Genomic DNA, 27,376 nt, shown 5'->3' with positions numbered 1-27,376 from the left:
TACAAAAATATAAGTATTGGCCTATCAAGAAAATCGATGCCGACACGCATTGTTACTTACCAATAAGAAAACGGCAAGTCACTAGACCTAAACTGAACGGACGAGATTGCAAAGTTTCATTAGGGTTTTTGATCAACGGCGCCTCAACGGCAACTCTAAAAACTATAAAGCTAAACACAAACCCTACACTTGTCTCCTCCTCTCTACCTCTCCCTGCTTCTCTTCACCGCCTCTATCTCTCAGACAGAAGCAGGAGAGATTCCAATGCCTTCCTTAGCTCTATCCGACAAGAAGAAAGAAGAGAAGAAGATGAAGAAGAAGATAGATTTGGAAACCACAACCCCAGAGCAGGACTCAAAGAAGAAAGGAAAGAAGCTGAAGCTCTCAGACTCCGATGGAGAAGAGAAGAAGAGTAAGAAGAAGCGCAAGTCTATTGACGAGTCCGAGGAAGAGCCGGAGAAGAAGAGCAGCAAGAAGGTGAAGCTAAGTGTTGTTGAAGATGTCAAAGTCGATAACCCTAACGCCGTCTCGAACTTTCGTATCTCTGATCCCTTGAAGGCCAAGCTTAAGGAGAAGGGCATCGAAGCTCTCTTCCCGATTCAAGCTACTACTTTTGATATGGTTCTTGATGGTGCTGATTTGGTCGGAAGGGCTCGTACTGGTCAGGTAAAAAGTTTGGTACTTTATGTTTTGTTTGGTGTGAAGAGTTTCAAAAGTTTGTGGCTTTACTGATCGTGTGTGGTGTGGTGCAGGGTAAGACATTGGCTTTCGTGTTGCCTATATTGGAGTCATTGATCAATGGGCCTGCGAAGAGCAAGAGGAAGAATGGTTACGGCAGGCCTCCTAGTGTTTTGGTTCTTTTACCGACCAGAGAATTGGCCAAGCAGGTAATAAATTTTTTTGAGATGTTATTCAATGTTCTAAAATTTGGTTATACTTTAAACAATTTTTTAAGCAATTCAAATCGTTTAAAACAATTTAAAATTGGTCTAATTTGATCTAAATAGTTGTAAATCAACTCTAACAAGGTTTAGTATAAGTCCAAAAATTTGTCTGATATTTTTTTTCTATATCTAATTTTTTTTAAATAATTTTACAATTCATTAATGCCTAGTTCTCCTATCTAATTTACCTCCTAGCAATTTCAAATGATTTTTTATTGATGGTATTGTGTTACTTTGCAGGTGTTTGCTGGTTTTTTTTCTGTATCTAATGTTTAAATAATTTTACAATTCATTAATGCCTAGTTCGCGTATCTAGTTACCTCCTAGCAGTTTCAAATGATTTTTTATTGATGGTATGGTGTTACTGTGTAGGTGTTTGCTGACTTTGAGGCATACGGAGGAGCAGTTGGGCTAGCTGCTTGCTGTGTCTATGGAGGCGATCCATACGCACCTCAAGAGCATAAACTAAAGAGAGGTGTGGACATTGTAGTTGGGACCCCTGGTCGTATCAAGGTATGTCATAATTGTTTTTTTTTTTGTTTTGTGTGGTGGTCTGTTGAAATTGTATTTGATTTATTCATTGTAGGATCATATTGAAAGGAGAAACCTTGACTTGACTTATCTACAATTCCGTGTTCTTGATGAAGCTGATGAGATGTTGAGAATGGGATTCGTTGATGATGTTGAACTTATATTAGGTAATGTAATTGTGTTTTTTTTTTGTTTTTTTTTTCTGATATGAAGCAACTAACTCTGTTGGTTGGTCTAATCTTTCAGGGAAGGTTGAGGATCCTAAGAAAGTTCAGACGCTTCTCTTCAGTGCTACATTGCCTTCGTGGGTTCAAACCGTAAGTCCCTTTTCAACTTTTTCAATTTTTACTCTTTATCATGAGTTAGTTAACCTTTTGAATCTCTCTTGCTACTACCAGATTGCTGCTAGGTTTCTTAAACAAGACAAGAAGACTATTGATCTTGTTGGTAATGATAAAATGAAGGCTAGTAACAGCGTTAGACACATTGCTCTTCCCTGCAGTAAGCAAGCCATGTCTCGTTTGATTCCTGACATCATCAGCTTATACAGCAGGTAAACAGTTTACTACTTTAATAATCATTTAATAGTTTAAAGTCTCTAATCCAAATTATTATTCTTCAGTGGAGGTAGTACAATCATTTTCACTGAGACTAAAGACCAAGCTTCCGAGCTTTCTGGTCTCTTGCCTGGTGCAAGAGCTTTGCACGGTGACATCCAACAATCACAGCGTGAGGTATGTGGTTATTATACGTTTTTTATCCTACTGAATCGCTCAGGCAAAGCTAATGATGAATCCTGTGATTGTAGATTACTCTTGCTGGATTTAGAAAGGGCAAGTTCTCGACGTTGGTTGCTACAAACGTTGCTGCTCGTGGTCTAGACATCAATGACGTGCAGCTAATCATCCAGGTCAGTGGCAGACATCATCAATCTCTAATCCTTCTTGTTTAATGCAACGATTAACATGATTTTTTGATTCTCTTGTAGTGTGAGCCTCCACGTGATGTTGAAGATTACATCCATCGTTCAGGCCGAACAGGAAGAGCTGGCAACACTGGAGTAGCGGTTATGCTATACGATTCTAGAAAGTCTGGAGTATCTAGGATTGAGAAACAAGCCGGTATCAAATTCGAGCACGTTTCTGCGCCTCAGCCTAATGATATCGCCAGAGCTGTTGGTATGGAAGCTGCGGAGAAGATCACGCAAGTCTGTGACAGTGTGGTTCCTGCGTTTATGGCTGCTGCCAAGGAACTGTTGGAGAGTTCTGGTGTATCAGCAGAAGTACTCCTTGCAAAAGCTCTTGCGAAAACCGCGGTAGGTCTCTCATGAGTCCTCACATTCTTATCTTAATGTTGTTTTGAAGCAAAGTACTAAAGAGTTTTGAATGATTGTGCAGGGCTTCACTGAGATAAAGAAGAGGTCACTTCTATCATCATTGGAGAACCATGTCACACTACTTTTTGAAGCAGGGAAACCCATTTACACTCCATCGTAAGCTCCTCTTCTCTTACCATGCTTGTGTAGTTTTTGCTAAACATTAAAAAAGAGAATACTAAAGGGGATTGTGGTTTGTGCAGATTTGTATTTGGTGCACTAAAGAGAATCTTACCAGAAGACAAGGTTAATACGATTGAAGGGTTTACTCTAACGGCAGATGGACAAGGTGCGGTTTTCGATGTTGCACAATCGGATGTAGACCAGTTCATGTCAGCTGCGCAAAAGACTGCTAGTGTGAGCTTGGAGATTGTTAAGGAGTTGCCTAAGCTTCAAGAGAGAGAGCCAATGCCAAGAGGAAGATTTGGCCGCCAAGGTGGCCAAGGGTTTAATAATCGCGGCAGAGGAGGTAGATTTGGTCGTGGTCGTGGTGGTGGAGGAGGCCAGCGATGGTGAAAAACTTTAACACCAACACCTAATCAAAAACTCTTATACTTTCATCTTGCTCTGGAAGTTTCTCTACTTTATAATAGTGTTTATGTGTGTTTTTTTTGTTTTATCTTTCTATGAACAACTTAAGAGGGGAGCTCTTGTGTTCCCCTTTCAGTTTTGTGTAATTTTAATGACAATGATGATACAATTTCTTTCAATATAGAGTATTGCTTTTTCCTAAAGCTATAGTTTTTGTTTCATTCTCAAGATATCTATATATCAATGGATGATGTGTGCTGAGTTCGTTACTTTGAATGTCTTCTTAAGAACAAAATGTATGATGAACGTCATTTTGTGGGTTTGCGTTTCTATTATTTTTTTTTTTTTGACAATAATCAATAAACTAAACTATGATATATGCGTTTGCGTTTCTATATTTTGCCACTTTTCTATTTTTAAAAAATAATAGCTGGAAAAAAAACACAGGTATTATTATACGTTAATCTAAGCTTTCTTGATTGTGTAAGTTACTATCTCTATGAAAGAGATGTATTAACAAGACTTGTGAATTAAGAAATGCCTTTTGTTAAATGCACTAAAGAGAACAAAAGTTTACGTTTTCTCACCACTTGGAATGTCGATGTGCTTGAGGATTGTAGTGGTTGAGTATTTTATTCTCTACTTGAGTTGCATTAACTAAAATATTACAATGGGTAATTGAGTTAATCGTTAAATTTCAATTTGCGTTTAAAAATGATTTCATAGTTAGCTCAAAACTTATAGTCACTTGTTAAGTTGTTAGTTTGCATTTAACAAAACAAAAAGGCTTCTTGTCAGTTTTTTAATTAAAATATAAGACGTGCATTCATGATGAAATTATACAATATTACCTTCAACAGCTGTTGCTACCTTTTTTTCTAATTACAATTTTTTTTCAGCATTGCCATTATATAAAGACGAGACTGAAAAGAGTCATTAGTGATTTAGTTCAGACATAACATAACCCATCGACTAAACATGTCCGAACCAACTACAATCTCTGATCCTTACGCATATCTCAACATCGTAAAGAACCCAGATGGCTCCATCACCCGCGACCTCACGAAATTCCCATGCACCCCAGCCACACCTGATCCCTCCCCACAAACCGCCGTCGTGTCCAAAGACATCTCCATCAACAAGTCAAAGTCCACGTGGATGCGTCTCTACGCTCCCTCCTCCACCCTAAACGACGCCGTTCCCTCTCAAAAACTCCCGCTCGTCGTCTACTTCCACGGCGGAGGATTCGTCCTCTGCAGCGTCGACCTCCAAGTCTTCCACGGCTTCTGCTCCGACATGGCGCGCGACATCAACGCGATCGTCGCGTCGCCTTCCTACCGTCTCGCTCCCGAGCACAGGCTCCCGGCGGCGTACGACGACGGCGCGGAGGCGCTGGAGTGGATCAGAAACTCCGAAGACGAGTGGATCAAGTCTCGCGCCGATCTCTCCAACGTCTTCCTCATGGGGACCAGCGCCGGCGGGAACTTGGCGTACAACGTCGGGATGCGATCCTCCGCCGCCGCATCGGATCTGAGTCCGTTGCAGATCCGCGGGATGATTCTACACCATCCGTTCTTCGGCGGCGAGGAGAGAAGCGGATCTGAGATCAGGCTTGCGAACGATCAGGTTTGTCCGCCGATCGTCTCCGACGTGTTCTGGGATCTGAGTCTTCCCGTCGGCGCTGATCGGGATCACGAGTATTCGAATCCGACGGTGGGAGATGGATCGGGGGGTTTGGAGAAGATCGGAGGGTTGAGATGGAAGGTGATGGTGGTTGGAGGGGAGGAGGATCCGATGGTGGACCGGCAGAGGGACGTGGCGAAGCTGATGAAGAGGAAGGGAGTGGAGGTGGTGGAGGTGTTTAACGACGGCGATGTTCACGGTGCGGAGATCGGAGATCCGTCTAAGCGTAAACCTTTATTTGCTTCCATCGGGAAGTTCATTTCTTCTTTTGCTGCACTGTAACATTTAAAAAATAAAAAAAAATCGAAAATAAACTTATTCTATAGGCCCAAACGTTTAGAGGCCCAAGAGGCTTGTCTTAAACTGTTAAACATCTCTCGTAGGCTTCTCATTTGAAACTCCTTGCATGGGACACACAACTTAACCTGTGTCCGGGACATTCCAACGTTCCAACATGCGCATGCAAATGGTCTCTTTGAGTCTATTTACCTGTGAGCTTTTTGAATGACTAGAAAGTTCTTCATATGTAGGCTCATACATCTCCTGAGACGATATCTAGACTTTTTTTTTTATTACATATCTTTCTAACGTCATTTGGACCTATAAACTTTACAGTCCAAATCCATGAGCTTGTTTATAAAGTTAGCTCCCCAAATTACTGTTTACGAACTTATTTTAGTCAATCCTCCCCCAAAGACTTTGTCAACGCTGGCGGGAAGGTCGACCTCCTATCCTGTTTACGTCATCTTAAACTATTTTTTCGATAAATATATATAATGTATTTCATTAATATGGATATTAAGGAAAAAAATCAAGACCAATTTGTCCGGCAAAAGCGATGATGTTTCCTCTAAACAATTCAGCTTCACTAGAGTTTGTAGATGTTGATGCATCTCAATTTCAAGGACACGATCTTCAACATTTTTTTTCTGAAAAAACTATAATTTCAAATATAGAGTTTTTTGCTCTCCAAATATAAATTTCAAAACTTCAAATTTGAAGTTTTTACACGATCTTCAACATTTACAACGTATTTTCAGTATGTTTTCAATCTTACCAAATTTTCAACTCACTCACTCGCATTTAGTTAAAAATACGGTATTGCTAGCAATCATTGTATGTCTTTTAATAATTAACTCTGGAATTAAGGTTGCGTCTACCGAAAACTTTAGATAATTTATTATAATACTCTATATGTTGGATGAATAAGTAAGTAAATAAAACCAATAAACTGATGAGATTTGAATTGTAATTACTACTTGGAATCTTGACAAAAACCATATCATAAACTGGTCCATACATCTATTATATAAAGTTGGATGTGGTCCCTTTTAGTTATAGGTGATAGCCAAGTTGAAAGGTGGTTGTATGGAACAAAAGTCCAGAAATGTAACTGGGATCTTTCTTAATTAGTATGAGCTAGACTGGAGACACAAGTCATCGCACTGGTTCTTCTATACCTCCTCCCTTTGTTTGTTTTAACACAATCTTATAAAACGCGTCCTTATCTTATTTGTTTTTTAGTTTTGCTTAAATTATAAGGACAGTTTTAATTTGGATTGTACTATGACCATACCATAAAAAATTCATGTGATCTGTATTGGCCACATTCACTTAAATATAATTATGTTATTGACCTTATGGTCCAGTTTTCCCTTCATTTATGAATTTACATTGTACATAATGCCATCGTTTTAAATATATGTGACATGTGCCTACATATATAGGTTAAATGTTATTGAACTTTCACGGCTAGCTGAAGTTCTTTTACTTTATATACATACAATCTAAGGAAGATCAGATCGTACTTGTTTAATGGTTAGTGTATAGTATTGAAGTGGGAGAAAGGAAGTCAAATAAAAGTTTTAGGCCAGATCAAATTTGAAAGGAGGATCAAGACGTCAACACAAGGGTCACGGTTGAAGATCCCCTCGTTGTTCGGTAACACCACCGTGTAGCTTGTGTACGAATCTTATTGTAATCTGAGCTTTTCAGTAGTTTTTTTCTTTCTAAATGACTAGTTGTTTAGATATACAAGTAGTGTTATTGTGAGTCTTACACAGAGTGTAACTATACTAGTATGAATAATTGGTATATTATTCGGATATCTCCATGTTATCGTTATGTGTTTTTTTCGAGAACAATGTTATCGTTGTGTTTATAGGTCTTAATCTCTATCTTGTGAAAGAATACTTTATCTAATAGTTGTAAAAACACGGTACATATTAGAAAATATAAGCTCCACAATGTGTAAGTTATTGTAAATGAGGGTCTTGTTCAGTTGTTGTTTTCATCATGATAGTAACAGGTGATAGTGAGAGCGATAACAACTAATGATATATTATTATGTTTTGCTTTTCCTATACACTGATTCTTTTTTTTTCAAACTTCGACACTGATGCAACATACAAATCTTTGTCATTGTCGTTGTCAACAGAGAACAAACATAAGGTTTAGATTCTCTTTCAAATTATAAGCTATACAAAGTGTGCATGACGCATCTCCCTCTCTCCAAACTAAATAATTATAGTAACACTAATCTCTTCTTGAATATTTGGGGCATATTTTTCTCTAATAGAACAAGCACTACGACATTAAACCTATCTTATATTCCAAAAACCATTTTATGTTGCATTCAGGCAAACTTCTGCTTATCTCCCATGATATATTTATAAAACAAACTCTTGAATATATATAGAAAATAACTCGAGATGTGTTTTATCCAAAAACAGAACAAGGACATTATATAGACAATATTACATTGTGCGATATCGACATCATACCAAACGTATATATATTCTAGAGAAGCCAAAACCAGCAGGCCCCCTCTTACTTGCCCTTTTCTAACCAAAAACGTTATCCTTATTTTAATTACAAGGAGCCATTTCTTCATCTTTTTCAAAATATTAATTGATTTTACATTTGACAAACTTGTTCAGATTAAAAAGCCTACGAAGGGAAAAGAAGAAAGCCACCCACCCTATCAAAATGGATACAAACAGAAAGATAATATTTATTTATACGGTTTCATGGATCCACTTTCTCTCAGCTATGTAATATTTTAACCAATCTCATATAAAAAAACATTTCCCCCACTCCATATTGCTCCTTCTTCCACAAGTCACAAACCATACCAACAAACAAACAACATAGCCAAACCCTCTTAAAACGAAAAAAAAATGGGAAGAGACTGGTCTTGGCTCGGTGTAGGAGGCAAGAAGAAATCCACAAGCAAGTCAAAGAAGGACATCAAAGCAACTCCACCGTCCTCCTCCCCCGCCGGAGACACCCCAACGGCGGCGGGATGCATGAGTGGTGTCTTTAACATTTTCGACTTGCAACATTTACAGTTCCCCATTAACCATCACCATCTTCATCTCCCCAAAGGTAACCCACCTTCTCTCCACTTTCCACTTCTAAAATCTCTACATAACATTACTTACATTCTCGCTTTAAAATCAAACTCAGGTGTAGATGTGGAAGAGACTCTATTTTCACCTAAACGAAAAGATGGAAACCTCAATATATCTGTAAGTAACTATTATTTTTAAAATTCACTATGTTTTGTTATCTTCTTGGTTTCCTCAAAAGTTTCTTCCTTTATTCATAAACTGCAGATGGGTATTAAAATCAAGACCAAACCACAAGCAAGATCATCATCATCATCATCATCGTCTCTTACAGCCACTGAATCTTACTCTCCGAGTGTAAAGACACCAACTTTGGTCGCTAGGCTCATGGGTCTTGATCTTGTTCCTGACAACTACACATCATCTCCTACTCCATCTTCTTCTTCTTCTCACATCAACAAACACAGACACTACTCTCTCCAAAGAAACTCTGTCGACGGAGGCACACGTTCTCTTCCCGAGACGCCGAGGATTTCACTCGGAAGAAGATCCGTCGACGTCAACTCTTACCAACACCAACGTTCTTCACTACACGTTGGAGAGAAGATCCCACATCGAATATATGAAAGGGACTTGAGTAATATATAAGAGACTTGGATCAATCCACTAATTACCAATTGGTTTTAAGTTGGAAGTCCAAGAAACTTATCAAGATCCGTCGACGTCAACTCTTACCAACACCAACGTTCTTCACTACACGTGGAGGATAAAGAGAACCGGAGTCCTCGAGATTACGCGAGGAAGATAGTGATGCAGCTGAAGGAGAACGTTAGCCGGAGAAGAAGAATGGGAACTGATATTACAAACAAAGAACAACGAGCACGTGAGGTTCACGAGCCCAAGAAAGCTTCTAAGATTACAAACGTTGCTCCCAAGGTTCGAGACGGGCCCAGGTTACGAACAGTGCAAGAAGAGCTACAAGGAACAGAGCAAGGCGAAAAACAGAGCAAGTCTGGGAAGAAACGTAAGAAAGCTGAGAACTTTGAGTCGAGATTAGCGAAGCCGCCACATACAATGCAAGAGAAGCCGTTTGCTCGATCACCAGCAACAAGTAACAACGAAAATGCTCTTCACACCATCAAGAACAAAGATTCATCGTCGAGAAACAGAGCATCATCATCAAAGTTCCCAACTTTTCAGAGCCAATCGCAAACGCACGTTTCACCAATCGCCAAACGCGCATTGGGTCTCGAAGATGTTGATGTTCTAGTGGCCGGAGATTTCCCGGAGACGGCGACACGGTCGGAGCTGGCGTTTGAAGGCGAAGGAATCGTGAGGGAGCTCGAGAGAGGAATCTTCGAAGCCCTCGTGGCTGAAACGACGACGGATTACTACGACACGTGGAGCGAAAACGGCGCCGTTTAGGAGAAACGATGATGTCAGTGGCACGTGGGGAGTTCACGTGACGAGATACCCTGGGGCCCACCACGACTCGTCCTCTTTGTTTCGCGAGAGGAGATTGAGGTATCCACGTGGGTAAACGTATTCCACATGGCGGCTATTGATTGGCTTTTATTTGTATAGATTTTGATTATATTAATTTTCAAATTATTTTGTAGCCGTTAATAACCTAAAATAAAATAATGTTTTTAAAAATGTGGAGTGGTGTGGACTGGTATGGTGCTGGTTAGATAGATCTGTCGATTTCAGATGTTTTTGTCCCCCGTGTATTCCAACATTTTGCATATGGTATGGTAGACTAAAGAATAGTAGTATTCATGAGTTTTTTGAATATTATATGTTTTTGAAACTTGAAAATATTAACAATCAAGGGTCTATGGGAAATATTTGAATTAATTTCGTAGATAGATTCGGATAGTCGTATTCGTTTAAAAAATACTATACACCCATCCTAAAGCAGCTTATACTTTTATTTGGGTCTTGACTCTTGTGACAAGAAACATTTTGGGCATAGAACTATTTGTTGTTCGAATTTTGTTTATAAAGCCAGTCTGGATATATATTTGACTCGATTTATCTCATCTTTTGTTCGACCCAGGGGCGAATCCAGACCATTGAAGTAATGGGTGCACTATTGATGTTAAAAAGATAAAAATACATTAGACAAGGATCGAACCTGTGAAATCAAGGGTACACAAGCTTCTTTTTACCATAAGAGCTAACGAAACTTTGATATTTTACCTTATAAAATTTCGAATTTTAATATAATCGTGGGTGCACGTGCCCACACACCCTAAGCCCTCGCTTCGCCACTGGTTCGACCTGATGTTTCTTAATTTGTTAAATCTATTGACACTATATGGTAAAACCGAAAGCATCCAAATTAATAATAAAAAAAATTATCATACAGCCATGAAGCAACAACTTTTCAAAAAGCCTTTCACGATTATGACGTTGACGATGAATACAAAAACGTACGTATATTTCAAGAGGAATCTCATGTATCTTTGTTATGTTGCCCTGAGATTTCGTGCATCAGAGACCTTAAATAATTCTGACGATTGTTCAAAATAATTAGGTTAAGGAACGTAAGTAGAATATTTTTTTGAAGCATATATATATATATATATATATATATATATTTTAAAGAGGAAAGAAATAAAAGAAAAGTGGAAAGGAGAAGAGAACCTTGTAAAGTTGTAAAAAGACAATACGAAAGATATAGTTTGCATGGACCCGAGACATTTACGTGAAGACTGAAGCTACATCTGTCGTAATGAAGACACCAGCGGCAGTCACACCGCTCATGCATGTATAATGCATGGTGAATAGTTTGATATATATATATATATATATCTAACTTTTGCTAATGTTAGTTCTTTCATTTAGATTTTAGACATACAAACTTCATTGTGGAATTTAAATCATTACAAAACTCGTATGACAGTTACAAACTTATATCATCAACAAAAATTTCTTTTATCATCTTAAATTGACATTTATAACTTACTGTTTCAGATTAAATATTCGCCACAATTAAGCAAAAGGCCAGGGATATCTCAACCCTAATATTCTGAATTATATCCAAATTTTACAATGTATAAAAATAAACTATCGTTCCAAAAGGTTTACGTACGTACGTACATTAAATGTCGCTTTATTTAGATATTTGTTTGTGTGTATATTATAAATCTCATATGAGCATATTATACTTGTCGTTGATCAAAAAAAAAAGTTGATCCAAAAAAAAGCATATTATACTTGTCATAGCTTGTGTGTCGATTGTCCAGCTAAACTATCGACCGTTAGGCCGGAAATTCAAAATAAGCAGCAAAAATATAAGATAAGAACAGGTCACATGGTGAGGACTGTAGGATCTATTTTTGCTACCATTAAAAAAATCAGGATGTTGATAGGCTTGACCAAAAATCTATTAAATGATGTTCATATAAAATAGTTAACCCCATCTCTCTTGCAAATATTATATTGACTGCCCAGTTCGTGGGGATTAAATGTTCTGTTGGTAAATTGTATGAAAATACTTGAGATATATACTTGAAATAGGGCAGACATCTGGCACTAGGTGTATTAGATACAAAGTTGATGATAAATAGATTGATTCATCTATCTTGTATATTGCTTAAATTCCCTTTAATTACATTTTGTGTTTAATACATCTAGTGCAAGATGCTCGACCCTATTTCAAGTCTTCATATAGTGTCAGACTGTCAGATGGAGGGAGGTGTAGAATCTTTTTTTTTTCGTCTTAATTTTATTGATGAAATAAAAAACATACAAAGTAACGTCCAACAGCCGGCGGAAACGATTAACATCCCCGGAACCATAGCCCATACAAGGGAGACTCAAGCCCAAACAAAAGGCAACACAAAGAAACACTAGACCAATCACTTAGATAAAACTACACTTCTAAATCCAAATCCGTAGACAAACCTTAAGAAGGTGAATAGCAGCAAGTCGACCAATCATAGAATTGCCGGCACTCTTGCCAAGAACCAAACAAGCACAAGAGAGAATAAGCGATGCATTGGCCAACACAACAACACCAGACCAAACATACCTGAACCCTCAGTTCACAGTACCAAGCCAGAACCAAAACACCTATCACGAAACTTCAAAACAAGAGGAAACCAACACCTAATACTAAAGCCCCCTTCTCCAGCGAACCTTCATCGGGAATCCTAAAGCTCTATCTTCCTTATACTGCTTCCCTGAAGCTACCAAGAAATGAGAGAATCATAAGAATAACTGGAACGCACATTTATTAAAATGCCGCGAGAAGGACTCTTTCAAAACTGAGAGATGAAGAAGTGACAAGAACCCTGAAGCTTCTGAAGAACAATAGGCTTGTTCTGCTCACCACACTCAACCACGCCACCAACACACCATCACTTACACCGTTGCTGAAATCAGAGATATGACAAACGCCAAACTACCAAAAGGCCTATCTCATTAGGACGAAACAGAGGAGAATAGTGACTTCTCGACAAACACCAGAGAACCACCATACCAAGAGAACATCCCAAAAGATGAGCCTCAAAACCAGACAAACCAGATCTGAAGACTCCAAAACACACTCCACAAGTCCTCCCTCCTCTACCTCAAACCTGAACCAGATCGGAAAGAAGCCTAAAACCACCATAGAGCGACGACTAAACAGAGCTGAAACACACCGGAACACTGCAAAGGAGGGTCACCACCGTTACAGAGAAACCGTCGCGTGATTCGGCTTTGATAGAAGACAAACGGAAAGACAACTACAAGGAGAAACAAACAAAGCAAGGAGGGCACAGCTCCGGTGCTATGAGAGCCACCGGAGCTGGAAAAACTTTCAGATCTAGATCTACTTTCTTCTCTCTACCTTCTCTCTACCTTTTTTAATTCGTCAGTTAATCAAGATGTAGAATCTTTTAAGTAGGTTTAATTGCGGTTTCTCCCACATTAACGTCGTTTTTGTAAAAATGGCAGAATTGAACACTCAACGTTCGGCCTGTTTAAATTGAGCCCATTGATAAGGCCGAACTTTTTTTTGTCAACTGATAAGGCCAAACTTAATAATAGTAGTTGATATAATATCTGGTTTGTCAATATTTGGTTCAAAATGAAGCAGAAATCAGAAGGTTGAGATGGCAAATTATGGTAGAAAGCTAGAAGCTTTTTTTATCTAAATAAAATATTTTAATAAAAAATCTCAATAATTTTAAAAACTTATGTCAAAAGTCTTTCAAATACCTCTTAGGCAGATACCAACATATATAATCAAATGGTATTATTAAATGATATTATTTAAGAACAGTTTTTTTTAGTTGAGGTGGATACTAACATAAACCCCATATTATTTCTTTTATTTAGTATAGACTAAATCTTTTGTTGTTGGGAAATATTTGTTTTGCAATTTTTATATCAAAAACAATTTTGAGAACATCATGAAATCAATAAGATTGTAAACTTTATACAAAAACTTAAGATTTATTATAAAAAAAAAAATTAGAAAATACTTTTTAAAAATTAATATGATAAACTTATTTATTTTCAAAGATAAATCTCTTTTTAGAACAACAAAACCTTGATTAATCAAAGAGTTCACTACAGTAAGAAAAATTAAAGTAAGAAAATTTGATTATAGGTAGTATTGTCTTATTAACTGTATAAGAACTACAATCATAAGATAATATTACAAATCATTCTTCATGATTTACGAAGAATTTTAAAGTTTGCATGGTTGAATAAACATACAATATAATGTTGTTTGCGATATTTTCTGGCTACTTACAAATTCAGGTCTATAACTCTGAATTTCTTTTGTTGATCAATCGACCCTCTCCATGGATCTATAACATTCTGTTCATAACAGAGATTGTAATTTCATCAACCACACAAAAATTGTATTATGAATTTGTCTCAAGGAAAAGGATGATGAAATTAATGAATTTGGTATCCAAAATAATATATATCATTTTTTTTTCATTTGAACTAATTGTAAGCATAACTAAGTGAAAATCTCGCTTTTCCTTGAAATCCTTGAAAACAAAAATATACTCCATCACATAATAAGCTTAAGAAAAATAACCAATTTGAAACAAAATCTACAAAAAGAAACACTTGAAATTAAATTTTCCAAAAAAATAGAGGTAATTAGATAATATTTTCAGCATTTTAATTCATAAGGATAAGATATGTAATTTTAAGTTGCATTGTATGATTACCAGTATACAACACTATGTCTAGAGGGAAAGGAGATCAATTACCTTTTGATGTAACTGGACATTCTCTTCTAACAGTTGTTTTTCCTGAAACGAAGATACATTATCTCACCCTTAATATATATAATGCTAATAAACAAAACTATATATACACATTATTAATATAGTAAATAGGATTGTACCTTTGCTTTTAGCTTCTCCAACTGCTCCTTGAACATCTGGGCCTACAAAAATTCCAACTATTTTCATTTCCATGATACAAAACACTAATATAGAAATTGCACATAAGTCTGCTGGATCGATGTTAATTTATTAACATATGTCGCCAAACCACTGCAAAAATTCCGTGTTCAAGTTCGTATCTAAATGAAGACAATAATTTGCTAGACGGTTAAGATGGGAAAATATTAATCTCAAATTGTACCTGTATATTTTCGCAAGATAGCATCGTCATAAATATTAAAATAGATGAAATATATACCTTTCTTGCTCTAACCTCGCCCAAACTTCTTTGAAGTTGACTATCAATTTCTTGAAGTTCTTGTAGAGAACAAGAAGAAAGTTCTTGACCCAATAGCTTCCTATACAAACGCAAAAGGGAGTTAACGACTGCATAATTTTGTTAAAAACTCCTTAGTAGTTCTTTTATATGATATCACATATAGCTTTTCTTGGATTCATATTCCCCCACTGCAGATTGTAACTTGCGTAGTATGATGAGTATTTTTAATAGAAATTTTGATTTCTTATAAAATCCAGACTAGTTGTGAAATATGTTACAATCAGTTAAGTCTAAATATATTAATTCAACTCAACATATATATATGTCAAGGGTTTTGTACCAATAATAGGGCATTTAGTAAAGAGTAATTCTTAAATTCGCCAACAAGACAACTTCGTTAACAAATATAATACATTAATGGCGCTATTAAGGCTAGGTTTCCATGATTGTTTCTAAAGCAATTGTTGCATTTGCTTTTACAAGATCATTTATATATTGTATAAACATCACATCTTTTACATAAAACATTTCGTAGTGTTTTCATAAAATACTTTGTAAACTATATATAAATGCAAACGTTAACCACAAATGAAAGCTTTGATTTCTTCTGTTTTATTTGGTGTTTAAATTTAAAGTTCAATCTAAGAGATGGTGGAAAAAAAAGGCTAAGGCATTATACCGCTTGTGAAACTCAAGGAGTTCAATCTTTGCGATCATGTGGCTTGCTTCTTGCTTCAATTGCTACATTACGCCCACAAAACGAAATAATAGGACGCAAAAGAAAGTAAAAACATCTTTGAGTATATGGCGAATACAAACTGTTGAACATCATCATTTAAAAATCGTTTCAAATGTTCCACATTGTACCTAGTGCTAACATATCTTTCAAGATTTTGGTTTGGTAGGCAAGAGAAAAGTCAGCAAAAGTATCAACATCATGTTGCTCCAAAAAAAAAAAAAATCTAGGACATCAGCCAAAATATACCATCTACATAAAAGAGAGGTAAAAAATAATATCTAGATAAAAGAAAAGAAGAAAAAATTGGTAACAAACCTGGATGTACATTTCTGAGTACTGGTTGCTGGTTTCATGATCGTTTCTGTACGTGTGGTAACGTTCGATCGTATTCTGCATGCTGGTGATCAAAACATAGACATCTTTTTAGAAATTAGAATTCATGTATCTTCATTGTTTCTGTGTTTAATCTCTAATTAAATCTACTACATCTGATTTTTAAGATAACACGTGTGGCAACGAAACCTAAAAATCTACCTTTTCTAGTAAAGATTTACCTAACGCCCTAGCTACAAGTTGTAGTACAATGTCTTTTGGCTATTGGTAATAATACTCTATATGCAGGTAACTATTAAACCCATGCCACATGAATGCATAATGGCTCTTCTTATAATTTCTCCTTTATTAAGTTATTTCAAACTGTTTTTGCAAAATTTTCCATAAATCAAAAAAATTGAATCTAGAATCATATTATCCATTTGTTAACATATAATTTGAAAAATATACTATCATAGAAAAACGATCACATGCCTTATCTACTTAGATCTATCTTTGATTACAGTATAAGATTAGATTATTTCTTTTGGTCAAGCTTTGATTGGTTTCTTCTTGATTATAAAGTATACATGCTCTATACACAGACTGCGAAATAGTATGCAAGAACACCTTAATCAAATGGAGAAGAGCACATATAATTATCATGCCTACAAAAGTGGAGCCCAAACAAAGACATAACGAAAACCAAAAACGATAGTACACAAACCTAACTAGGGGCATGAAAAAGTAAAACTTATTTTCATTATCAATAGACCAATGGGTTAAAAAATATGCAAGTTGGTACGGATCACACTAAATAATCATCTAGATTATAGTTTGATTCCATTTAAAGCTAGTTCCTATGTTTTTTTTTGTTCACACTTTCAAGAAATTTTTTGAAACCCTAGACACACACATAGTTTATATGAAAAGTTCAGGTAGATCAGGAAAAGGAGTTTGTCTAGCTTCCTCACCAAGTGAATATTGAACCATAGAAAATACGTTGTATTAATAGGGGAGAGAAAATAAAATGTTTAGGATTCAGACAAGGATCTAATCTCATCAAGTAACAAAATCTAAGGTAGTAGATTTAGTCAATTGCCATGATTCAGAAAAATTCAGACTAGACACATGCCTAATTGACAAAATAATAGTACAAAACAGTAATAAAAGTAAATAAAAGAATTGAGAAGAGAATTAAAGAAGCATACTCAGAGCTAGAGAATTCGTATAGCCTTCCTCTCTGAGAGAAGACGATGAGAGAGACTTGAGCATCGCAGAGTACGGAGAGCTCATAAGCTTTCTTCAACAAACCATTTCTTCTTTTTGAGAAAGTCACTTGTCTACTCGTCGCGTTTTCTATTTTTTTCATCTCTATCTTTCCTCTCACCATTTCTCCTCTTTGAACTTTTTTTGGTTCGGCCACAAGATCTGTAAAGATTGGAACCCTAAACCAGCCAGTGACGGATTAACATAGTCATAAAAGAGAGAAAGAGAGAGAGATCTCACCCAAGAGAAAGTTTAAGTGTCGGCAGAGAAACTAAAGAAGAGGTAAGGTAGCAGCGAAGAAAATTTAATGTTTAATCAAAATTTTCTTTGGAAATGATCATTGTGAGAGATTTGTTGATAGATTCAAAGGAAAATCAAACTGATGAAGAGAAAAAAGAGCTGAAATTCGACAAAAAGGGAAAGAGAAAAAGGTAAGTGTGGATTTTTAGGAACCCTAGAATGGTCTGTGAGAGAAGGAAAGGGCAAGTTTCTTGATTTTTTATTTGATTTCTTTTGGTATGGGCCACAATAAAATGATGTTATTCTTATTTTTATTTGTGTTCTTGGTAATAATAAAATTAAGTGTAGAATATATATATATGTTCTGTCCATATCTTCTCCTCACCATATATCAGAATAATTGGATGCCACAAAAAGAAACATGATAATTCTTTTTTCTTTTGTGCAAAGATAATTCTTGTTTTCTATTTCTTAGAAAAAACCAGCCAGATTTTCTTTTGAGTGGTTTATATTTTTGCCATATCTTACTAATATTTATTAATAAATACATTTTTAATTTATAGACCAACAAAATAATTTATTGTCATATACTTACAAAATCAATAACAAATTTAACATAAAACTATTTATATATGATGCAGTCTTTCACTAAAGCATATATATATCTATATTATTTGTTATGTAAATATCTTAGAAATCTCTTTATGTACAATTTTGGTTGTGTTTTTCCTTTTAAATTGTTTTCATTAATTATCATGATCTTGAACTATGTTTATCAAAGCATAGCTAATATATAAACTTATAATTATCGAGACTATTTAATAAATTTTTTTATTTCAGAATTCTTAATTAATATGTGTTCAAAATTTTATCTACTGAAAATATTATTATTATGGATAATAATACAATATACATTAATTGTTTTGTCAATTTTTATTAATTTGTTTTGAATATTTTTGTTATAATTAATTCATGTTACTGTTAATTGTATTAAAATTATATTAAAATAAATTTAATTATTCATTAAAAATAACTATGTATTTAGTTTGTCTAACTTTTAACGTGAAATCTCGAATGCGAAAAATTACTTCGCAAATAATAGAAATAATAGTATAGATAGATAAATACGTAATGTCCTCTAATATTTTCATGCCTTCTAAGGAAACTGCGAAATATTTAGAAACTTTCTATCAGATATTTCTTCCTCAAGCTACTCAGAAAAACTATGATGATTAACAATATTTTGAGAAAAAAAAGTTATGGTTGAAGTAAGGAGTAACGATTATAGTTGTGTACCAGCTGTTATAGTATTTCAACTATTGACAAATATATATACTTCAGAAAAATTTAGTCAAAGACAAAAATATACTTCAGAAAAAGACGATCCTGGCCAGTAGGGGTGGGCGTTCGGGTACCCGTTCGGGTTCGGATCGGGTATTTCGGATTTTCGGGTATTTCGGTATAGAGGTCTAGAACCCGTTCGGGTATTTCTGTACTTCGGGTCGGGTTCGGGTATTTTTAGTTCGGATTCGGTTATTTCGGATCGGGTTCGGATATTTAGATTTTGAAAAAAAATATTAAAATTTTCATTTCTCAAGTTTATTGTATTCTAAAATATAACTTTTAGTTAACTAATTTTTTATTTTTAATAGATTGAATGGTTAATAGATTTGGACATAACATTTTAAAACTAAAAAGGCACTAATTTAGTTATTTTTTTTTTAATTTTGGATATAACTTTTTGTTAATTTTTGAAATAAAAAACTTGACATGCATTTTAAGTGAGTAGCAAATCATTTTTTCCGGAATTGTATGTATATCATATGAACTTAAATTATGTGTAGTATCAATATAAATATTTTATATAAAATGAGAGATATAAACTAGAAACATAAGGTTAATTATACATATGTTCGGTTATCTTCGGATATCCATTCGGGTTCGGGTATTATCCGTTCGGGTTCGGGTATCCAATCTCTCCTTATTCAATACCCGTTCGGGTATTTTGCTACTTCGGTTCGGATTTCGGTTCGGTTTTTTCGGATCGGGTTCGGGTGCCACTTCGGATATCGGGTAAAGTGCCCACCCCTACTGGCCAGTGGCGGAGCCACCTTGTTACGAGGAGGGACAGTAAGTTACATTAGAATAATGGCCGTACGAAATATATAACGATTAACATATAGATTATATTAAGCATTAGGAAAGATCCATATGGGTGCCTTATAGTCGATAGGAAAAAAAAGTATTATTTACCCTGTTTTGGCAAAAAATACGATGATAGAAAGAAGACGAATATCTGAAAAGTTTCCACTAATACAGAAAATTTCGGGAGAGGGTGAGGAATTGTGAGAAAGATAAAAATAAAATAAAATAATGGTTCGTGTTTGAACATTTACTATGTCATGGTTACTAGAGAACAAAACACTTGGAAATTAAGGACGAGTTACATTTACTTAAGAGAGTTTACTGAACTTTAAAATTACGTGAAAATATATGAAGCTATGTATTTGATTCCTTTTCTGATGTGCTAACTTCTAAGGTTTCTTGCATGAGCATTCTTGCCTAGACAAAAAGTAACCTCATCGGTTTAAAACCTTTGTTAATTAGATTTACTTCTAGGTTTACTTGTTATAGGAAAGTCCAAAACCAGTGCCATTCTCTTCAAAGTAGACACGACTTTGCTTGCAGCATCTTTGATTCTTTGAACATAAGTCGTTTATTCCTCTATTTTTTAGTGTTGCAGGACCCCTATAATTATTTATGGATACTTGGTACAAATTCTTTTAGCTTTACTCTAAAGATACAAATTAAAGTGGGTGAATTACTATTTACTTCTTCTTTTTTTTTTGGTTTTAATGGGTAAAGATTTTTTAGAATTTACCGAACACAAACATGTTACTAGATCTCCTTATACAAAAAACATGTATACTCTCAAATTCAATGTAAAATACAGGAAGTCATAAAAAGATAAATATGTATACAAAAGAAACAGCACATCAATGTAGAGAAGAAAGAAATTGAAATCTTTATACAAACTTAATCTAAAGACGTTAACTTATACATGGTAAATTTTACAATACCTTGAGATATTCTCATTAAATATTGAAACGAAACTGATGAACTTTGATAAACAAGAGAAGCATAGGAACTCGAGAGACTGCATTTGTCACTATCTTAGTGGTTATTGTTTTAAAAATTAGTACATTTTTTGCCTCTTTTTATTATTAATCTTAGGACAGTAAGAGAGGAAGAACAGTATCGAAAGGAGGAGCACGCCAAAAAGAATCAGTATCAAAATGGCCATCGACATCATCGTACAGTGTCAGTGCTTCGTCACGTGTCTTGTACTTATTGGTTTAACCTGTTCGACAACTGTTCCTTACTGAATCATTTAGAGCATTAAATAATAATCTTTTTCGTCAATTTAGTTTCTGATTTCTAGTTTGGATATTTATGCTGTTCTAGTTTGTAAAAAGTCTCAAGTTTTTGCTACAGTCTTTTTATTGAATTGCATGAGAAATAAATAAGCCCCGTCAAGCTCAAGTGGTCTGGGTCTTGCCCATAGTGTCTAATACAGCCCATATTACATACCAAAGATCATTTTTGAACTAATTTTCAACCAAACAGAGAATAGAAGGGAAGTGAACCATCCCCCGATGGATATCTTGAGTAGAGAGGTGAGCTTTAGTGTTGACTGAATCAATGATATGAACCAGATAACCAGAGCATTGATCTCCGAAGAAAGGGAGTGGTTTTACTCTTTGAACTTGGGCATCGGTTACGGATGAGCACATCAATGGAGTAGATAATGGACGCATGTTATCTGAACATAATTATTATTGTTTATTAATATGTGAGAATAATGGTTTTAGATCGTTGATGAAATGGAATATTTATGTGAAAGATGCAATGTGCCACTAAAACAGGGAGAGTGACTCACAAATATGTAGCTGGAGGCTAACCATCTGTAACAGTCAATCAGTATACATATTTATTATACTCTTAAAAGCTCACTAATCAAGATTAGGAAAAAGTTCCGTAGCCTTTTTTATGCGGGAAGGCTTTTGTACTACTCATAATAGTCTTTGTTTGTTAGCAGCTGAGCAAAAGGAAAAAGAGTAGATTGAAAACTTACTCGTTGCATCTATCAATCTGAGTTCTTATGTAGAAACAGGTTTGCAGATTGTATTTAAGCGGAAGCAGTGACAGGGCAACTCTCCTTTGGCAAGTGACAGAGCCAAGTAGCCATGAACACACACAAAAAAAGAGCACATCTCACTGTCTCGTGCCAATAGAAAGATGCCCTATTACTGCTCCTCTTATGGTTAACTTTCTCCTCCTAGCTCCATTGTGCCTTCTTCTTCTTTTTGTCCTATGAGAGAAGGTTGCTTGGTTACTCTTGGTCTCATGGGTTCAGTATATATATATATATATATATAAGTTTTCTAATAAAATAATGGTGATTTTTTAGCATTTGAGTGATTGAGAGAATAGAAGAGATGCTTTGATGGGTTATTCCATGGATATCCATCCCCATTTTCTTTTTTTCGAAGTGTTGCCTTTTGATGATGCTGTTTCTCATGTATATCATTATGTTGCTTCATGATGAAGCCATTCAAGGGGAGGGATATTTAAACCCACCCAGGTTCAAACTTCAAAGGTATGTTTTTACTAACGAAGCATTTGAACTTTCATATGCATACATTCACACATGCCCACATGTAACATAATCATGGTTTCATGTGTAGCGAGTACTAGAACGATTTTTGTTTTCCTTGACAATCAAAAATGTAGAATCATGTGATTGTGAAAGTGGAAATTTTGGAATAAGAATTAATAATGGCATATCCTTTTTCAAGGGCGTATTCCATGAATATCCCATAAGGCGAAAACGGATCGTTTCGACAAGAATGTGATCTCTGATTTGTGCTTTTATGAAGAGCCGAAAACTGTGCAAGTCATTTGACTGATCCGTTACAAAGTCATCCAAATCTCATTCTCACTTCTTGTTTTGCAGGTTGTGTAGTGATTTGCTTGATCTCCCAGTGTAGTTGCTGCTCATGTTCCTTGCGTTCTACGTTAAGAGACATCCTATACTTATGGTTTTCGATTTACATATGGTTTCATCATAACTTCTTAAAGAAATTGCCATCAAGAGCTGATAACAACTCGTAAGAACTGACCGACAAATCTCCAAATCTGATTCAAAATCCTTTTTTTCCTATAAATCTCAAGAAACAAAATAACTAAAATCATTTTAAAGCCCAAGTAACTTAAGAAAAAAACATCTCATGATGTCAAGCCCAAACAACTTGAGAAAAACATCTCATGATGTCAAGCTTTCTGACTATCAAAAATGAATTTGGGTTTTGTTTTTATATACAGTCTGAAGGTCTTTTAATGGGGTAGGCGCAAAATAATCCCATTTAAGTTATTTCGTTTTATAAAACTGGCACAAACCGATGACCAGAAGTTCACTCAGAAGTCAGAACCGAATAAATCTAATTGATTCGCCATGTTGAAAACAGTAACCACCTGTGCACATAAAAAAAGAAAAGACCAGTAACCACCCGCCGATTAACCTAAACCAGCTACATAATTGTGACTTTCTTTTTATTTACAACTAGTTCCAGTGTCCGCGCTACGCGCGGATTATGTCTTTTAATTTATTCTTTACATATTTAAATTGCTTAGCAAAGATTAAAAGACAGAAGTTGAGTTTTAGATTTTATATAAAAATAGAGATTAAAAAAAAACAATGACAAAATTCTTTAAAATGTAAATAAATCTAGGCATCAAGTCCGGTAGAAAAAAGAATAATAATCCGAATGATGCATAAGTTAAAGTCACTCTTTGATGCATGCTTTTACATGATTTCTTATTCGCCTTTTGAAATGCTTTATGTGTATTGATAAAATTGTGTGAGTTTTGATTTCTTTCTAAAAATTAGTTATAAATGTAGTTGATGTGTTTATACAATTAATTGGCTAACCACTATCACCATCCATCTTTATCATTTTTTTTTGGGATAAATTAGAGTGAAATGATTCTGGAAAATTATAAAAATTTTGTTAGGAATATCATTAGTTTTTATTTTATATGTAAACATAGCTAAGTTTCTATTAAGACTGTAGCGATCATGTTAAAAAATTTATTAAAAATTCAAATACTTTATTTATGAAAATAGTAATAGTTTTCTATTATTTTATTATATCATTTTTTTTTGTTCATCATGTGTTTGCAAAAATTTTATTTAATTTGGAGCTATAATCTATTTGGTAATTATTATTTTGTAGTTATTTATTTAATATAAAGATGTGAAACTTTTAAGAAATTCAATATGAATGATTCCATGTTTATATATTACGTAAGGATACTTTGGGTATATTCCATCACACATATGCAGATATATTAGTCATTTCTATTGTGTAGAAATATTACAACTTTGTAGTATTGTTTAGTATCATATTTCCATTGTTCTTAAGTTAATTATTAAACAGCTTAAAATGGAGATGGAATAGAGAAAAGCATGAAAATTTGATAAAATTTGTAAAAACTTATATAATGGATCGATAGGTGATTCTCTAACCTAAATTGAGTGATCCTCCAATTTATAAACAAAATATGATAATACAATAAATGATGATACACATAAAATACTGCAAAGACAATGTCTGAAAGTGAAAGAAAACAAAGCAAAGTCTAGAAGTGAATTATAACCTAAATCGATAGGTGATCATCCAAAGTATAACCAAAAGATAATAATACCAAGATAGATAAAATACTGCAAAGACAAAGTCTGAAAGTGAAACAAAACAAAGCAAAGTCTGAAAGTGAATAAAATAAAACAACGTCTGAAAGTGATATGGAATAAAGCATAGTCTATTAGCAAACCAATTCAGCCTTTAAAACTTGCTAGCCACATTTGGCACGCTTAGCTTCTTCTGACTCATCCCCATCAAAACTCCTTTTCACCGCTGCATCTGTGGATCCCTCATGCTCACTGGAAGAACCATTCACACGCTTGCCCATCTGTAAGGTCTCCTCGACAGCAGAAGCAATCACATTTTCTTCTAAGTTGCCATCAGCTGCTGCAGCTTCAAGAGGGAGCACCTTTGTAACAGTCAAAGATCGGGTCTTGCCTTCCAAATTGTGTTTTGAAACCTTCACAATGAAAGTGCGAGTTTGCCCAATGGTATCAATTAGAGCCTGTGGCACCGGAACCATGTGATCATCTCCTACGCTTTCATTGGCCTATCATTAATAAAAAAAAAACCTTATGAGAATGCATTTCGTAAGCTGTATGGAAGACATGTTTACAATCACCTCAAAGTATCTCTCAACCAATTCTGATGCTGGCTTCCCAGTCAACTCACGCCCAGCGTCACCGAGAAGCACAAAAAACCCATGGTCATTTTTGTCATAGACAGAGAGCTTCGTAAGATACCTGTGACAGAGGAACAGTGACAATGAGTGCCAAAACATGTGAGTTTACAAAACTATAACTCTTACTCTGCAACACCGGTAACTTCAGCTTTCCCACATTTTTTACACATGAGCGTAGTATGCCCCTTTGTCGCCTTCGTCTTGCACCCACCGCATGAAATATAATACCATGGAGAACCATGCACAACATCATCAATGGTGGCTGTGCACTCAAACCAAGCAACCTTGCGTAATAGTAATATAAAATAGTATAAACAACTAAGACCAGTGCAAGAATGTGCTAAAGTATGAATTATTGTACCTTTGATCCTTCATGCTTGATGTAAGAGAAAAGATCTCCTATTGTAACCGTCTCTGCCTTGGTCACAATGTCGGGATTAACCCTGTTGGCAACATCTGTGTTTGATCCCAACCTGAAAATGATCAGCAAAAAATTAAATTAATGTCAGATAAAGCTACAATGCTTGATCAACAAAGGAGTGCTTACCAAGTCATGTAATCTCTGGTTGGTTGAACGTCCAAGTCGAGAAACACACGGGAGGATGATAGGGAGGAGAGTGTTAGAGCGCCTGCATAACAACAAATGTTAGCATAACATACAAAAATAAACTACTACATCATAATTTTTTTTTAAAAACTGATTACTCAACACATAATGCGTCTAATTCAAGTTACTCAAGCATCCTAATTACATCTCTAAACCATATAAGCAGAATTCTGGTAATAATAACCTCCAAACCGTTTTGGGTTTACAGTAGTCACCAAAATAACACTCGGAGTGTTTCCATTCGCTTTAAACTTCTCACAAAAGTCCGTAGCAGCCTTGTCCCATAGGTATAGCTTCATCACATGACCACTGCAACAAACCGAAACACATGTGATAAGCGAAATGATATATGCATAGATTGAAAACTCTGAGTAGAACTTACTCATGTGTCTGGACATGAACCATAAGACGCCGTGAGGAAGCTATCTCGACTTCATCAAGCACAAGACCGGCAGTCAGAGCCTGCTCACCCACCAGTTTGATGTGACCAACGTAATCTGCAATAAAAAAAAAGAATAGAGCTTAAACTCAGTCTAAACAGATAAGACTAAAACATAACATTATACGAACCAAAACCAATGACAAACAATAAAAACCATAAATTCCAGTCTAAAAAGATAAGACCGAAGCTTAATATCAGCCAAATCAAACCAATGTCAACCCATAAATTCAAGTATAAACAAATAAGACTAAAACATAACACTATTCAAACCAAAACCTGTGACAAACAATAAAGAAGTTGATAGCTTACCATAAAGATCCCCTCCGAGGTCACAGCCTGCTTCAAACTCTTCATACCCATTGAATCGGAACCGGTCCTCAGGAAAATGAACCGAACTGTCCTCAAAAACAGAGAGGACAGAGGTCCATGAGAAAGTGATGGCCACGATTGGTTCAGCAACCCGGTACACAGTCTTGCTCCTAGACCCATAAAAATTAGTGAGTCTGTAAATGGAACCGGCGATCATGTGTGGCAAATAGGTGTCAATCCTTCCTGGGGGGATGAACCCTTGGATCACAGTACCCTGGAATAAAGAAAGTAACGTCTATGAGTAAACTTATCGACCAAGCACAACTAAAAAAAAGCGAACAGAGATGTCGGAATACACCTGTTCATCAATAAGTAGCATCTCTATACCAATAAGCACCTTCTTAATTGGGTTCCGAGCCTCCCAAAAATGGATCAGACGAAACCTTAGCTCGCCTTCTTGTGGACCAAATCTGACATCTTTGAAGAACATCACTTCATGGGTTTTGGCGGAGGAAACACCGGTTCCGCCGATATGTCGCATCGGCACGTCAGAGCACAGAACAGCCTTGCCGTTTGACTTTTTCGACATGGAAACGACAGAGACAGCCTTGGCGGAAGAGTCACGGGGTTGGTCGGTACGGTTGATCGGCTCAGCGGAAGAGACACTTCCTTTGCCGTTTCGTTTCTTGGAGATAAGATCGCCGGAAACAGAGGTGTTGCTGCTGGATTTCATCGCTTGAGAGAATTGTTGTTTTAATTTGAGATAAAATAGAGCTGAGAAGATCGCTATAAAAGAACTCAGATGAAGAAAGGATCTCAGATGAAAGAAGTCGAAAGGAATCCATAAATGCGATTCTCGGATGATTGATTGCACAGAGACTTAATTGCGTGTCGATTGAACGACGATTAGTGGAGAAGCGGTAACGACGAAGCGTATGTCGTCGAAGGGAGAAGACTCAACATATGATTAGGGT

General features: G+C 35.6%; 5 protein-coding genes across 9 annotated transcripts; 3 read left to right on the top strand and 2 right to left on the bottom strand.

Annotated features, from left to right (window-relative positions):
- The first annotated feature begins 183 nt into the window (after positions 1 to 183).
- On the top strand, positions 184 to 3,584 carry LOC106366098 (DEAD-box ATP-dependent RNA helicase 7-like). Its single transcript, XM_013805657.2, has 11 exons — positions 184 to 666; positions 753 to 887; positions 1,317 to 1,457; positions 1,531 to 1,642; positions 1,722 to 1,792; positions 1,874 to 2,028; positions 2,098 to 2,209; positions 2,284 to 2,385; positions 2,464 to 2,790; positions 2,873 to 2,967; positions 3,054 to 3,584. Exons 1-11 carry the CDS (start codon positions 265 to 267, stop codon positions 3,364 to 3,366), a joined length of 1,965 nt encoding a protein of 654 aa, XP_013661111.1. The 5' UTR covers positions 184 to 264; the 3' UTR covers positions 3,367 to 3,584.
- A 585-nt stretch (positions 3,585 to 4,169) lies between these two features.
- Positions 4,170 to 5,387, top strand: LOC125577748 (probable carboxylesterase 120). Its single transcript, XM_048739478.1, has one exon. It carries the CDS (start codon positions 4,360 to 4,362, stop codon positions 5,344 to 5,346), a length of 987 nt encoding a protein of 328 aa, XP_048595435.1. The 5' UTR covers positions 4,170 to 4,359; the 3' UTR covers positions 5,347 to 5,387.
- A 2,384-nt stretch (positions 5,388 to 7,771) lies between these two features.
- On the top strand, positions 7,772 to 10,070 carry LOC111200885. Of its 2 annotated transcripts, none has more exons than XM_048739474.1 (4): positions 7,772 to 8,451; positions 8,533 to 8,594; positions 8,682 to 8,990; positions 9,156 to 10,070. In XM_048739474.1, exons 1-4 carry the CDS (start codon positions 8,244 to 8,246, stop codon positions 9,837 to 9,839), a joined length of 1,263 nt encoding a protein of 420 aa, XP_048595431.1. In that variant the 5' UTR covers positions 7,772 to 8,243; the 3' UTR covers positions 9,840 to 10,070. The 2 variants fall into 2 exon arrangements, with proteins under 2 accessions (XP_048595431.1, XP_048595430.1); XM_048739473.1 differs by having other exon boundaries at positions 7,773 to 8,451; positions 8,682 to 8,962; positions 9,128 to 10,070.
- Positions 10,071 to 12,125: 2,055 nt separating this feature from the next.
- Positions 12,126 to 18,008, bottom strand: LOC111209706 (MADS-box protein AGL42-like). 4 transcript variants are annotated; one of them, XM_048739470.1, is made up of 8 exons: positions 17,659 to 17,981; positions 17,361 to 17,580; positions 16,153 to 16,234; positions 15,778 to 15,839; positions 15,078 to 15,177; positions 14,779 to 14,820; positions 14,642 to 14,683; positions 12,126 to 14,234 (listed from the first exon to the last, which is right to left on the bottom strand). In XM_048739470.1, exons 2-8 carry the CDS (start codon positions 17,540 to 17,542, stop codon positions 14,163 to 14,165), a joined length of 582 nt encoding a protein of 193 aa, XP_048595427.1. In that variant the 5' UTR covers positions 17,543 to 17,580; positions 17,659 to 17,981; the 3' UTR covers positions 12,126 to 14,162. The 4 variants fall into 4 exon arrangements, 3 of the variants coding, with proteins under 3 accessions (XP_048595427.1, XP_048595428.1, XP_048595429.1); XM_048739471.1 differs by having other exon boundaries at positions 17,361 to 17,987; XR_007316134.1 differs by lacking the exon at positions 15,778 to 15,839 and having other exon boundaries at positions 14,146 to 14,234; positions 17,659 to 17,999.
- A 6,565-nt stretch (positions 18,009 to 24,573) lies between these two features.
- LOC106362689 lies at positions 24,574 to 27,135 on the bottom strand. The gene is made up of 9 exons (XM_048740215.1): positions 26,761 to 27,135; positions 26,403 to 26,676; positions 26,034 to 26,148; positions 25,836 to 25,960; positions 25,592 to 25,673; positions 25,406 to 25,517; positions 25,171 to 25,328; positions 24,985 to 25,105; positions 24,574 to 24,912 (listed from the first exon to the last, which is right to left on the bottom strand). Exons 1-9 carry the CDS (start codon positions 27,133 to 27,135, stop codon positions 24,574 to 24,576), a joined length of 1,701 nt encoding a protein of 566 aa, XP_048596172.1.
- Between the last annotated feature and the right edge of the window lie 241 nt (positions 27,136 to 27,376).

The sequence above is a fragment of the Brassica napus genome, chromosome A9, assembly GCF_020379485.1.
Source record: "Brassica napus cultivar Da-Ae chromosome A9, Da-Ae, whole genome shotgun sequence".
Lineage (NCBI taxonomy): Eukaryota > Viridiplantae > Streptophyta > Magnoliopsida > Brassicales > Brassicaceae > Brassica > Brassica napus.
This window is presented reverse-complemented; position numbering and strand designations above follow the sequence as displayed.

What these genes read in the sequence shown, in the direction of transcription:
- LOC106366098 (XM_013805657.2), top strand. Translation starts at nt 265, where the DNA reads ATGCCTTCCTTAGCTCTATCCGACAAGAAGAAAGAAGAGAAGAAGATG. An exon ending in ATCATCAGCTTATACAGCAG is followed by an intron (nt 2,029 to 2,097) that starts GTAAACAGTTTA and finishes ATTATTCTTCAG; the next exon opens with TGGAGGTAGTACAATCATTT. An exon ending in ACGTGCAGCTAATCATCCAG is followed by an intron (nt 2,386 to 2,463) that starts GTCAGTGGCAGA and finishes ATTCTCTTGTAG; the next exon opens with TGTGAGCCTCCACGTGATGT.
- LOC125577748 (XM_048739478.1), top strand. Translation starts at nt 4,360, where the DNA reads ATGTCCGAACCAACTACAATCTCTGATCCTTACGCATATCTCAACATC.
- LOC111200885 (XM_048739474.1), top strand. Translation starts at nt 8,244, where the DNA reads ATGGGAAGAGACTGGTCTTGGCTCGGTGTAGGAGGCAAGAAGAAATCC. An exon ending in CCATCTTCATCTCCCCAAAG is followed by an intron (nt 8,452 to 8,532) that starts GTAACCCACCTT and finishes AATCAAACTCAG; the next exon opens with GTGTAGATGTGGAAGAGACT. An exon ending in ATGGAAACCTCAATATATCT is followed by an intron (nt 8,595 to 8,681) that starts GTAAGTAACTAT and finishes CATAAACTGCAG; the next exon opens with ATGGGTATTAAAATCAAGAC.
- LOC111209706 (XM_048739471.1), bottom strand. Translation starts at nt 17,542, where the DNA reads ATGGTGAGAGGAAAGATAGAGATGAAAAAAATAGAAAACGCGACGAGT. An exon ending in CTCCTTGAGTTTCACAAGCG is followed by an intron (nt 15,178 to 15,777) that starts GTATAATGCCTT and finishes GCGTTTGTATAG; the next exon opens with GAAGCTATTGGGTCAAGAAC. An exon ending in TGGAGAAGCTAAAAGCAAAG is followed by an intron (nt 14,684 to 14,778) that starts GTACAATCCTAT and finishes TCTTCGTTTCAG; the next exon opens with GAAAAACAACTGTTAGAAGA.
- LOC106362689 (XM_048740215.1), bottom strand. Translation starts at nt 27,135, where the DNA reads ATGAAATCCAGCAGCAACACCTCTGTTTCCGGCGATCTTATCTCCAAG. An exon ending in AAACCCAAAACGGTTTGGAG is followed by an intron (nt 25,674 to 25,835) that starts GTTATTATTACC and finishes GTTGTTATGCAG; the next exon opens with GCGCTCTAACACTCTCCTCC. An exon ending in GAAGTTACCGGTGTTGCAGA is followed by an intron (nt 25,106 to 25,170) that starts GTAAGAGTTATA and finishes CCTCTGTCACAG; the next exon opens with GTATCTTACGAAGCTCTCTG.